The following is a 13,217-nucleotide window of genomic DNA, read 5'->3' as shown; positions in this document are numbered from 1 at the left end:
TCAAACCAGCAACGTTGACGTGAAGATTCTCTTCCGCAACTCTTCGCCTGCGTGATTTTGACAGCTGCTCTATCTATACAAATTGTCCCAAGTACACCGCCAACCGCCAAGAGGTGTCGTTGTTCCAGTGGTCATCAACGCGGAAACGAAATAGCCTTCCTAGCGTTCGATACCGCGAATGGCACAGGATGTATGGGCGGCACACAAAAAAAGCAACAAGTACAGATCGGCTGCATCCTTCCGGATTCTCTCTTGCGTTCGTCCGGTTGCTGCACCTTCCGCGTTGACGTCCGCGAAGCAACTCGGCAATCATCTCGCCGTGTTGTTGTATGTTTCCATTACTCGAACGGCTCTGTGACTGCACAGAGCTGCGGCAAAACCCAAGGAATCCGTCTCCGCGGTGCAACGTCCGTTCGGGGTGTGCGGCGCTGCCGCCTGTTCGCAGTGGGCTGTGGACAACACCGGCTGCACATCATCGATAACATCATGCGCGCTCGGAGTGCAATAGCACATACCGACACTCCCAGCTAGAGCAATGCTTTGGTGAAAACATGGTCACCGTGTTGCCACCCGTTGAAACGTATAGGGGTCGCGCGTTCACGCCCGTGATGACGTGGCTAAAAGCGTGCACGCATTAACTACGAGGTGTTGCTCTCGGAAAGTCTCGCGAGGCCTCGCGTACCCTATGACCTGAAGCACCGTTCTAGACGCTACGAATTTCTATCATGTAATCTCTGTTGGGCCAACCGCACAAGTCGGGAGGAAAAAAAAAAATGTGGCGGAATTTTGACAACCCCCCATTCTGCAGAATCGCACTTCGGGGGCTGGATTCCCAAAGCCAATTTCGTGCACAAATCCAGCTTGTGGAACGCCGACGCCCGTACGCTGGCCAGTCATGAAACGGCGGCGCATTTAATTTACAAGTAGAACCAACAGGGCGACGTTGACCATCGCAGTGAGACGGGGAAGGCGCGAGGATCACGCTGAACGCAGATGCGGAAGTCGCCTGTAAGAGCCATGTTCGCCGTCGACATTTTCGCCAAACCATATACATAAAATATCGTTAAAAAATAAATAAGCGGCTCTTGCCACTAAATGTTGATCAATGTTCCAGATACCCATCAAAACAATATTACGGCAGATCGCGTGGATCGTACATTGCGATATTTCAAGCGCGACTTGCAGATAGCTAAGCACGCCATCAAACTACATGAAGGTGGACAGGCCGCAGCACATGGAATTCCCGCAATTTTTGGCTTCTCATGACGTACGTCACATACTTTGGCAACATCTGGCCGAGGCTAACTCGCGGCCATTCAAAAGAATTTCGTGCATCGTATTCTAAAACAAATAAATAATCCTATGCGTTTTTCATGCATTTCTGACTTTTCTTTATTTTTCCACCGGAAAATTTAGTACTGTAAACCTATCGACATCACAGTGGTGTAATCGGCAATGCGCCTTGGGCGCTAAGACTTAATAAGGATAATTATATATTTTCTCCCCAAGCACGAAAGTTGTTTTCCCCCTAAACGCACAAAAATGGTTACCATATTATGCGTAGCACAGCAAAGCACCGACTAGAAAACCAGTAAGACAGCTTGGGAAAAATGAAAATGTTTAAAAGAAAAAGCTGAATTCTCGTTTAATGCATTCTTGTTTTTCAAATATATATTGAAAAACTGATTCAACTCAAGTGAACACTTCAGTAACTGTTGAGGGATGCGACGGTAGCCTAAATTATTCCCAAATGATGCTTGTGTAGAGGACTGCTTCATCAGCGCAGAGCAAATGTACGTTATCAGAGCAGGCCAAAATGAAATCTAATATGCAGTGGTGATAAGATTCCAAAATCAGTATTCCTTCTGACAAGTAGCAATTGTAAATGTATTTTTATATTTTATTTGATTTGTTGGCTAATGAGATGATGTTCGATCAAACCGAATGAGAAGTGTAAATGGGGCTTATTTTGGCCCTCAATTATCGCTAATGTACAGCATAAGCATTCAAGCACTGTCCACTTTTACGCAATCACTTCATTTACATAAGCGCGCGATCCTTTTCAGTGTGGCCACAACCAAATAAAGCAGCAGAGCATGCTCCACTCACCTCAGTTTTAAGTGTGTCTGCGCGAAGGGTATGCAAATAGTAAAATTCCTGAATCGAATACAAATAGTTGAAAAAAATGATCTTAGTATGTTGAATATTTTTAGACGTTTTAACGTCGAGTCTACCCACCGCCAATGCTAAACAGTTACTACAAGCTAATAACATTCTGGACGTTGCCACCCTTGTCAAGTACAACCCTGCCACTTTTCTTTTCAAACTAATATATGACAAAATCTCATTGTTGCCGATTCCCATATCAGCTCTAACAAACACTAACTCCATACGTTTCACGCAGCATAACAACATCATTCTGCCCAAAATGCGCACTAATTAAGGCATACAGACAGTTCACTTTGCAGCCATATCATCATAGAATACATCACCATTTGTCATAAAACTCGATTTTGCCATGAACTGAGCAATTTATTGTTATGTGATATGTATATGACACTGTGTACAGTTATGATTGACCCAAGTTTGCCAAGAAGTCATCGACTATTACATCTGGCGACAAGGGGTTGCTCTACCAGCCACACGCAGCCGTCACAGTTGATGTTCACGCCTCATCATTCACTTCACTTCAAGACAGCAGTGTCGCCCTCCCGACTGTCAAGAAGTGGCCACTTATCAATGAAAGGGTCCTGGTTGGGAACTCCAGTCGGGGGGGAGTGAAAGCATTGCCGGCTGGTAGCTGTCCCCTATTGTGACCCGTTGGAGACAGGTGCACCGTGTACATTAGCAGCTCGTTGAAGACATAAGCACCCCGAGCAGCTTATTCAGGACGTTAGCACCCCGGTCAGCATACTGACGACCAGCGAGGGGTGATAGAGGTGGTGAACGATTCGGTGTCTGTAATTGGCCAGTGGATTCCCTCAACGAGGGAAAGAGGGGTTATTTAAGGCCATCCTGGCACCCGTGTTAGATCAGAACCACTTGAGACGTGGATAAGAGCCGTGGACCAATAAAGTGAATACTACCCTTTCTACTTTTTTTTTTCATTATCACGATGCCCGCCTTTGTCTTCGTTTCCCGATTCTTGCGGTGAGGACCCACATCAACCGGTCGAAATTGTATCAGTACTGTATCACCCGATCTTCGTTTTAGACCTACCATTCTTATGTAGTTCAACAGGTCAAGTTTTTTTTTTTTTTACATTTCAAGATGATCTTCCTCTTCCATGTTAGTTTTATCTAGTTTCACAATATTGCTTGCTGCCACTACAATGCTGTCTATTAATATCTTCATTTACTTATATCTGTATTTCATTATTTGTCATTTCTGTATTTGTACCAAGTGAGCTGCTGTATCTTGCCAATGGAACTTTCGTGTTAACCATGAACAGGAGGTCTCAATTCAGTTTTTACCATGGAACCTCCTTCTGTATGCCTCTATCATGGAAGTACTTTTATGTAATAATAAAAATTGACTGATTGATTGATTGAAGTAAGAAATAAAGGTCTTGTCAAGTCCATTCAATATGGGAGAGGCTTATTTAGATTATAAGCGAGTGCAATTATGTTGTGGCAAGTCGCAAGTCGGCCAAAGTGGCAGGTTAAGCTCAATAAACATATGTCCCTGTTCAACTGCACGCTCCCACATGGTGGGAGGTGCAGACCACCTGCAGACCACTTCTACAGACCACTGCACAGGTTGTGGCTGCAGACTGCTGTTCACAGACACCCATCTTTCATGAAGAGAAACACCAAATAGAGGCATTCTACTTGGGAGTAGATGGGAGATGCCCAAGTCAGTCAGCCATTCATCTTCTTGACTGAAAAAGAATATGCGTATCTGCGCAGCACATATTGTGGGACTTAATGATATTTCCCATCAGTGAGCTGTTGTATGCTCGCATGGTTTTGGCGAGGCCGTTGACAATTTGTTTTTCACTCCCAGGTGCCACTTGTGAGAGACGTTTTGCATAAGTTACCTTGCCTTTCAGTAAAAAAACGAGCCGCGATTTTGCACTCATGTACACTCGCCTAGTTTTCAGTTCTACATTCTCTCATACATGAAGTGCCAATCACTACTGCATAGCTAGTCAACAGTGGTGCTAGTAGGTGAGAAAACTGAAAAATGATTGCATCTGGAACACCATAACAATGACAGCAATGATACTATGGGACAGCATGTCACCAGAAGCACGAAGTGTGTTGTGTTCATCCAAGAAGCTGTTATTCCACAGTGCCACACATCACTTTAAAATCATACAAATATGCATGGTAAGATTGGCTAAATATTAAATTGCCTTTGCATCTTCTACAACTACGACTCCATAGCCTGAAATGTCTGCTCCTTTCACTTGCTCAAGAAATGGTTCCTTTTTGCAACAACCATTGCTTTGCAGCAGGAGAGTCACCGGGAACAGTAACTACATCTACTTGCACAATATTTCTTATAAGTGTTGTTTCCTTTTGCATCAATCTTTCTCCCGACACCCAAGTGCTGCTATCTCTCCCATGTACACAGACAAATATTTCACAACTTCAAATAGTGAATTCTCAAATCAAATATAAGTTGAATAACCTTTGCCATTTGATTAATATGCGATTCATATTCAAATTTTGAGTACTTGCACACACCAGCGTATAGGTGACAAGAAAAAAATAGTCTTGCTATTTTTCTAGTCTGGTATAAGTGTAACCTTCTTAGGTCAATTTACATCTGCAAGTACATTTTACTGGCAGCTAAACACAGGATGCACAATTCTATGCACAGTAATTGAAATAGTTGTTCTATCATAATGTGCATAGAAGCTGGAATTAAGCCCTACCCCTCACCCCAACCATACTTGCAAGGAAAGATTACCCTTTGCAACTATTCACGCAGCAGTCCTGCATTGCTGCACGATATATGCATGCAGTCACAGCACGCCTTAGGCTAATCTGTGGTCAAAGGAAATGCCCACAACTAGGAGAACTCGACACTGCTTTAGATCTACCAGTCTCTGTAAGAAAGGCACTGGAAGGAAAGATAACAAACCTCAGATTCCTTTTCATGGCCTTTAGAGGCTATCAAGACAAACCATACTTCTGTCAGTCGACAAAGACAAGTGACTACGAAGACCAGTTGGTAGAGAGAAACCTCCTTGCTTCTCTTTAATGGTACTCGTGAAACACACTAGTCAACAGCATTTTTTTTTCTCTTCAGGTTCAAAAAGGCATAACACCTACAATATGACTGCAAGCTTAGGACCACCACACTGCGGCCTGCGGTGTAGCTATGCGTCGTGTCTCTTGAAGCTCATCCTATGACAAAGGCTCGTCAAGCACAAAAATAGACTTGCAGAGGCCCACTTGGGCCACCTGCTCTCATGTGTCTGTTAATAAAGACCAGCGATAAAGGAAGGCAAAAAAAAAAATACATTGGGAACTATGTACATGGGTGGTCTTTCGACAAGATATGACATCGGCAGCAGCGGTTGCTGGAGGACAGGCCAATGCAACTACGACTTGGAGTCAACAGGCAATGTGTGGGAACAGACACGGGCGTGCACCCGCAGGAACTCTGACTCTTCAGAGCTGGGCAGGTCGGTCTTGATCACCTCAGACTCTTCATGCTGCAAGAGGGAATGGAATGAAGGATATGAGCATCACAGCAAAATGGAAAGCTTGACCGATTGACTGGCAAATGTAATTGACCAATGGGGTTTAGCATTACAAAGCACCACAGCATCTATTAGAGACGACATAGTCGAGGGAATTCACACGCACTAATGCACAGTATATGTACATGTTTGCATTCTACTCCCATTGGAATGCAGCTCCGTGAAGCCGGGGATCAAACAAACGACTACGTGCTGAACAGCAAAGTGCCATAGGTACCGAGCCTTTCAGGCCACATGCTCAATGATGTTCTGCCGAAATCCTTCATGCTTGCATCCCATCAAACAATTTACAGATGCTGTAATGCTATTCATGCAGCACTAAATTTGCGATTTATGACAGACTTTCATGCAGTCACTAGCACCAATTCCTTCTGTATTGATATGTTGGTTTCTTGTGTAACAGGCTTTTCACTCTGGTTTATTCTCAGCAAATGGCCCAATAGCCCTCTCTATTTACATTAGAATATCACCTTGTTCACCATAGCTTGACTTATGCAGGTATTGTTTGCTTTATCAAAATTACTTTTTTTTTTCATTGAGCGTGTTCGAAGTAAACAGCAAACTCCACAAAGTATAAAGATTAGAACCACGACCACAATGTTCCGGTGATATTGACTTCAACTTTTAAGAACACATTCATGGTAGCTTCAGCAGATTTCAGACTTTCAGCTAGCATAGTAGTTCAATCAGCAAATTCTGCAGTGGACCATCTACTATATTACTGCTCAGTAAAGAGTTAGCATGCATTTTCGATAACTAAATAAGTTTTCTATTGATGAATTGAAAATACTACATGCACAGAGTAATGCTTTTCATTCTTCACTTTCACAAGATTATGTTTCACTAATGCTTGGCACAGTATGAATGTCATTGTTACAACATTTTATCCCCATTGTGCAGTATGTTTAACGGCCCTCATTTTACATAGCTATGGCAAAACAAACCGTGCACTAGATGAACACTTCATCTAGCACTGTGTCTGATCATGCTGGTAAACAAGAACAGTAGTCATGCAACACTTGTGCAACATTGCACTCAGTAGCACCCATCATGCAACATGCAGATAGCAGGCTAAAAGTGCAGTCTACCTATAATAACAACCAGAGTGAAAGAAAAAGAAAAACCTTGCAATAGAGAAAGCAGACACAGATATAAAGATTTTGTAATCTGATCCTGAAGGGGTGTTTAAAGCAGGCAATAGTGACACATGTATTAAATGACAATTCATATAACATTAATAAATTCTTTAGAGTTTTCTGTCTTTGCAAAATACTACTAATGCATGTTACAGCCATGTATGACGTGTCAATTCTGTCCTTGTTCTACTGTCATGTTCAGCTCATAAAACTACAATATTATTTATCATTGTATGGCTAATGTTAGAAACTTCCTGCATTGCTATTCCTGAAATGATGAAATTTTTCTTCAATATTTGTAAATTATTCAGCAAATTTATTTAACACTGCTGACATTTTTCCATTTCACATATTTGAATGAGAAAATAGTTGGGCCAGTTTAACTCAGTCCTGTTAATTGAATTAAAGTACTAACGATGTGACATTATGTCTTTAGTAATCCACATTCCATTCCAGTTAAATTATACTTTGTGACAGCACCTTGTAGGAAATCACATGACGAAAATTCTTGTTATAACAATGCCACCTGCACAGAGGTAATGGTTAGCAGCAACAATGACGAGCTTCGTCTGCCGATTTGAATATTAAATGTTGTAGAATAAGCTAAAGCAAAGCGAGACACAGCAACAGCGATGTAATTGTTCTACGTAACATTGCTTACGCAAACTTTGCCGCACAGCAATGGTGTTCCGCTAGGCAAATCCACAGCTGAAGAGAGCGTTCCAATCCAGAAATCTTTTACAGCAGTTTCTGAGTTCAAATGAGTCACACGCGCGTCGTTATTGGAGACCGTGAAAACTCTATTCCAGTCAAGAAGTGATGCTGCAATTCTGCAACTTAGACAACACTCTTGTCCTCAATATCATGCTATGCAATGATGCTGCAAGAACAAGTGCTTCAAGTGCTTGCACTACGGACGAAGTCGCGGCACTAGGATTAGTCGAACGATATTTGAAGATCGTCATACAGTCGACATTAAAATGCACAGGAAAAACATGGGACCTGCAGATGCGCCAAATGCCGAAAGCCCCGCTTCCATAAAAAAAAGCTTGCTTCACCGCATGTTCGCTACCGCAACAGTGAAGCCAGCCTACCAGGGCGCAGCTGGTGCGGGCTTTGCTGCAATGCTTTTAACGAATGAGCACATGCCGACCTAGCTTGCTTACTTCCCACCCTCTTTCACACTCCTGACCCTGTTAGCTAACCAGAACAAGTTCATTTGAGCGCTCCCGTTAAGAGCGCAGAATCGTTAAAGGGACATTAAACAACGACTATAATAAAGTTGATCCATATTATTATATTACTCTTCTCGAACAACAAAAAGGAAACAAGGAAAAAAAAACCAGACCAGTGGGTGGCGACGCCACCTTGAAGTGGCAGCAACAGTTCGCCATGACGTCACGGACTTTGAAGGCGTCCGCTTGAGTATAACTTATATTTCTTTAACGGTACAGATGGACTGCATTGTATTCTAAAGGAACCAAAGGCTGAACTGCAATAATTTTGACAACATTCACTGCAGCCAGCACAACGGCTCAAATACGAGAAAATACACTGAAATCTATGACGTCATACTGACGTTCCGCACTCTAAGAAAAGTTTGCACCCTCTTGGACTTGTCCCCCAAACAATCATAACCATCTGCCTCGCGCGCATTTCCTTTCTCTAAAGCTTCGCACCCGGTATGAACGGCATGCGCGTTATAAGCATGACATAGCATTCTTGACGGGAAAGTAGTGTGCACGAAGTTTTCAAGAAAGTAAACGCAATGAAGACCGGTAATTATTTTGGAGACAAGACATACTCCAAAGGGTGTATACTTTACTCTGTGTGTATGCGTATCTTTTTCTTTTTTAATGCAGAGCTCGTGTTTCGCAGCAAAATTTAAGAAAAAAAGAAAAAGAAATTGACCTACTACCTCAAATTTAAGAAAAATGAAGTTTTGAAATCATACTTTGTCACTCTAAACTGACTTCCGGGTTTTTCTCGGGTGTCCCTTTCCCGAACGACGCGCAGTCGTACCACCAGGAGTGAAAGAGAGAGAGAGGAGCTACGAGCGTACCAGCTTGAGCTTGTTGGCCTGCTCCTCGAGGCGCTTTTCGAGCGCCGTGCGTCCTTTGACCCGCTCCTCTTCCAACTCTTTCCGGCGCTGCTCCTCCTTCATCTTCTCCATGGCCTTCTGCAGCTCGCTCTTCTGGCCAAGCACGCTCTTGCCCCTGCGCCACGGGCACGAAAACAACCATGTCACGACACGAAGGGACACAGTGGGTATACAGTTCAGGGTGTCTACCAAGTTGGCATTTTCAAATTGCCCGAGTTTTCCAGGTTTTCCCTGAGCACCTTTGCAAAATTCCCTGAATTGAGCCAGAACTTTGTTTTATGTCAAGAAAGGCTGACACCATGTTGCTCCATGCTGTCACTCTCTAGTAAGCATGTTGAACCGCGAATCCAGTTTGAATAGTAAGGCGTAATATTTATTTTATTTAAAAAGAAAACAGAGGGAAACTGTTAATAAAATGCACCGCGAAAAATATGAAAGCCATTCCAAATTCAGTCGAACATTTTCAAATACGAATGAAAAGGAGCTGCATACATAAGTAAATATTTTCGAATACGAGCTATTTCTATCAACTGATAGCAAGCTCATCGGTTTGAGGCCTGAACTTTGTCACAACTAAGATTCTCTCTCAGCAGCTGGGAAGTCAACCTTAACTGTCCTGACATAGTCTCAGCCCGTACACAACATCACAGTGTTGGATTTCACTGCTTTAAAGAGTTTATTTTGGTTTGGATTAGGGACACCTGCATCTGGGCGTCAGCCAACACTTTGTTTTTTGAGCTCAAGCTCCTTCAAAGAGGCGGCGGCACGCTTCCGTTCCCGTTATTTCCTCAGTGCGCCGGTTATCTCTGTTCTCATCCTCCTTCCGCCACGCGTTCACCCCATGGACCATTTGAAGCATCCTCTTAATCAGATGTACAGTCAACGTCCGATTTTTCGGACTCCCTAGGGGCCGCAAAAACATCCGAAAAATCGGGCAGTCCGAAAAAAAAATGAATGCATGTCTTTAGTTGCCCTTAAGGGCTAAAATTGCCACGAGCACGTCCGAAAAAGCTCTTAAGGCCTGGCAGTACACTTATTAGGCACATCGGTGCTCGTACTGTGACAGGAGACGGGGGTGCACGCGTGTATAATTAAGGAATACATACTGTGTCCCGTGACAATTGCCCTTTCCCACGCTTGTTATGCTTCAACGCGTAACACTGCTGTACTGAGGCGAAGCTAACTTTCGGAGACTGGCACTACGCAACGCGCAGAGCTTTGCGAGCTTCGAAGCCAATCGCAAGGATTACAAAGGCGGAGTCGGTACCATTGCTGACAGCGGCGAATTCTTTCAATGAAAAACACGTCACCGCACTGCAAGAAGCTTAATAGCGAACGTAGGAGCAGCTAGGCCTAACGTTGCCGCGGTGGTGGCTACGGCTGCCAGCGGACCTGCGTGCGAGAGTTTCGAGGCGGCGAGATAATCAAAATGGTGGTGGCTTTGATTAATGCCATTTCAGACCTGCAGTCAGGGCAATATGCATTGACTATATGGAGTACGTTGTGGTGCCGCGGAGCCGTGCGAATTATCGGGCATGCTCTGGAACTACTCTGGAAATACCTCGTGCCGATGACACGGCGTCCATTACGATTCGTTGCAATTCCTCTGTTACTGCAGCCAGCATTAACACGACTTTCGTTCCCTTTCAATAAGGCTACAGCTAATTTTTTCTGATAGAAGCACAAATTCCCTGAGTTTTCCCTGAGCACTTCCAGACTATTCAAGTTCCGTGAAAATTCCCGGTTTTCCCGGTTGGTATAGACGCCCTGTATAATACTCGGACACAGCTGACACCCCCGGCCGTCCTTGCAGAAGATCCAACGTGAAATATATACAGGCGAGAAACTTAACTGCAGCCACCTAAAAGTGATATTTCCGGTGCCACAAAGGTCTTCTCGTAGAATAAGCTGTTTTCTCTCGAGATTCTTTGTGTGAGTCAAGACTTTCTGCTAACCCGAACCTGAGCTGCCCTGCCTCGGAAAGGGGTAAACAGCTAGGGGACGACATACGTGATGGGCCTGACGGAATCGAAACCACGGTTGCGCCGTTTCCCTTCTACCTAAACACCACGCCGTGCTACACCGAAAGAAGAACCAGCAATTAAGCCGCGCGTTTTATTATTGCCTGCATGCAAGATATGAAAGCACCGTATCTCTAATGCCGCCAGCTCTCTATAACGCTCATTTTCTGCCCACCAGGCCCATAATGGCACCCTGTTTTTTTCCCTTCTTACGTTGGCGCGCTCCCTGTGTTTATTTCATGGAGAGATTTGCACTATACTGGTACATGCTGTCGGGCACTGAATAATGTGAGCACTATGGCTCTGCGTACGAATGTGCTTGTAAGCGCTATGTGTGTGTCGCCTGCGAACAATAGCTTATTTATTTCAGGCTACTGTCGGAGCATTGGGCGATGAGGAGACGAAACAATATACATATAATAGCAGGAAGAAGTGTTAGCAGCCGAACGCGTCGCGTGGTCCAATGTAGTAGCACAGCAGACGATCGAGGGAACCAGAGCGAGTGCCGCAACATCACATGTTCTGCGACCTTCTGCGTCATACGACGCCATGAAACGTGCACTTCCTGGGAAAATAAACCGAAGCTGGTCCGTAAAAAAGCCACTAAACTGTGTGGGACGCTCCGAGGCTTGCCAATGTTTTGTACCACAGATTTAGAGGTTCAGTACTCTCCTTAAACGCAACAAAAAAAGGGGCAAAAGTTGGAAATTCCATGTCCGCACTCATTTAAGCAGCGACGCAGTGCGAAAGGGTCGTGCGTGTAGACGCGCATAGAGAGAACACTCACATCTTCTGGTTGAAGAGCAGCTCTCGGTGCAGACTCTTTCGCTCGGCCGACTCGGCGCACGGGTTGGGCAGCTTGCGGGGCACGATGAGGCCCTCGTCGTTGACGTGCGCCAGCTGCGCCTCGTTGTGGTGCGGGTGGGCGGCCGCCATGCCGGGCATCCTCACGGGTCGCCGTCGGTGTTGTTGCTCGTCCTCGGAGTCGCTGTAGTCCGGCTCAGGGATCATAGCCGGGAAGAACAAGTCTGCAAACACGAGACGGGGACGCCCACAGTTGAGGAACCTTGTCGTCGTCTAAAGGCAACATCGGTCAGCACGTCGTGCCAGTGCTACCGCGTCTTCATATCACCAGTGCTAGCACGCGTGTCCTAACTAACGTTAGCCAAGCTGTTCAACTAAAAAAAAAATCAGTAGAAGATGGCGCAAGATACAATTATAAGACCTCTGATGACCGAACACTGTAGATCTTACAATCGTATATTGCACCGTGTTTTTTTTTTTTTTTTTCATCGAAGAGCTTTGGTGACGTTAGCTGGGATGCACCCTACATAGAGAGTTTAACGAAGAACCACCCGTAACATACTGCAGATTCAAGCAAAGGCGCTATCTTTGCGATTACAGCGAGTGGAACATGACCCACAAGGCGTGCGCAGTACACTGCAGAGCTGCGCCGATGTCCACTCGGGGGCAACAACCAAGGGATGATTGAAGCAATATCCGAACGACATTCCATACCCGGTAGAGCGCACCGTTCAAATTGAGCCACTACGTAGTGATATTGTGCGTGGTTTTACCGGACGTGCTCATAGGAGCGTTACCTGGTCCAGTACGGCAGTCTCAGCGATGGCGTCGCAAGCTCGTGCCCCAGGCAGTCCGCATAGCTGTACACATAAGTTTGAAGATCCCGAACAAGCGAATAAGTTACAGGAGCTAGACGCCGTAGTTTTGCAATACGGGCTTGTAGCTCACTGCAAAACTGTTCCGCACCCTTCGAACGCTAAAGTTTACAGTATAAGAGGCGCCTTTTCTGGGCCGAGTAACGCAGCGCCCGCAAGTATGCGATTCGCAAGCAAATTTGCGTTCGCGTGCCAGCCCTGAATGAATAACCTTCAGCAGAGCAGACCCATTTGTTAGATAACGCCAAAACTTCATGCAGCGTCTTTTTTTCCTTCGCCTCTCCGACGAAGGGTAAAGCGGCGGCTGAAAAACGCTTACGTTAAGAATGAAACACAGCAAGATCATGATCCGAGATGCATTTTATCACACGGTGCTTGCTGCAAACTTGCACAAGCTCCTAAACGCATTTGCTATTTGTTACTTTGAAGCCTAGGCTTTAAGTCAGTTCCGCGATGACGGAACGCCGCGCACACTGGATCGTTCGTATACAGTGAAACAAAGCAGTGGCGAAAGAGAAAGGCGTTAATGAGGGAACCACGCACTAGCAAACGTAAGGTTTCCCG

General features: G+C 45.0%; 1 protein-coding gene across 6 annotated transcripts in view; it reads right to left on the bottom strand.

Annotated features, from left to right (window-relative positions):
* Nucleotides 1-5,173: 5,173 nt before the first annotated feature.
* LOC142585591 (protein FAM107B) overlaps nucleotides 5,174-13,217 on the bottom strand; it is a 189,018-nt gene continuing 180,974 nt past the window's right edge. For all 6 annotated transcript variants that reach the window (XM_075696470.1, XM_075696466.1, XM_075696467.1 and 3 more), the window contains 3 exons: nucleotides 11,762-12,002; nucleotides 8,915-9,068; nucleotides 5,174-5,668 (listed from right to left, as the gene is read on the bottom strand). In XM_075696470.1, the coding sequence (XP_075552585.1) occupies nucleotides 5,555-5,668; nucleotides 8,915-9,068; nucleotides 11,762-12,002 (509 nt within the window). In that variant the 3' untranslated portion in view covers nucleotides 5,174-5,554. The remainder of the gene's footprint in view (nucleotides 5,669-8,914; nucleotides 9,069-11,761; nucleotides 12,003-13,217) is intronic.

The sequence above is a fragment of the Dermacentor variabilis genome, chromosome 6 (genome assembly GCF_050947875.1).
Source record: "Dermacentor variabilis isolate Ectoservices chromosome 6, ASM5094787v1, whole genome shotgun sequence".
Taxonomy (NCBI): Eukaryota; Metazoa; Arthropoda; class Arachnida; order Ixodida; family Ixodidae; genus Dermacentor; species Dermacentor variabilis.
The sequence above is the reverse complement of the archived record's forward strand: the minus strand, read 5'-3'. Positions and strand labels throughout refer to the sequence as shown.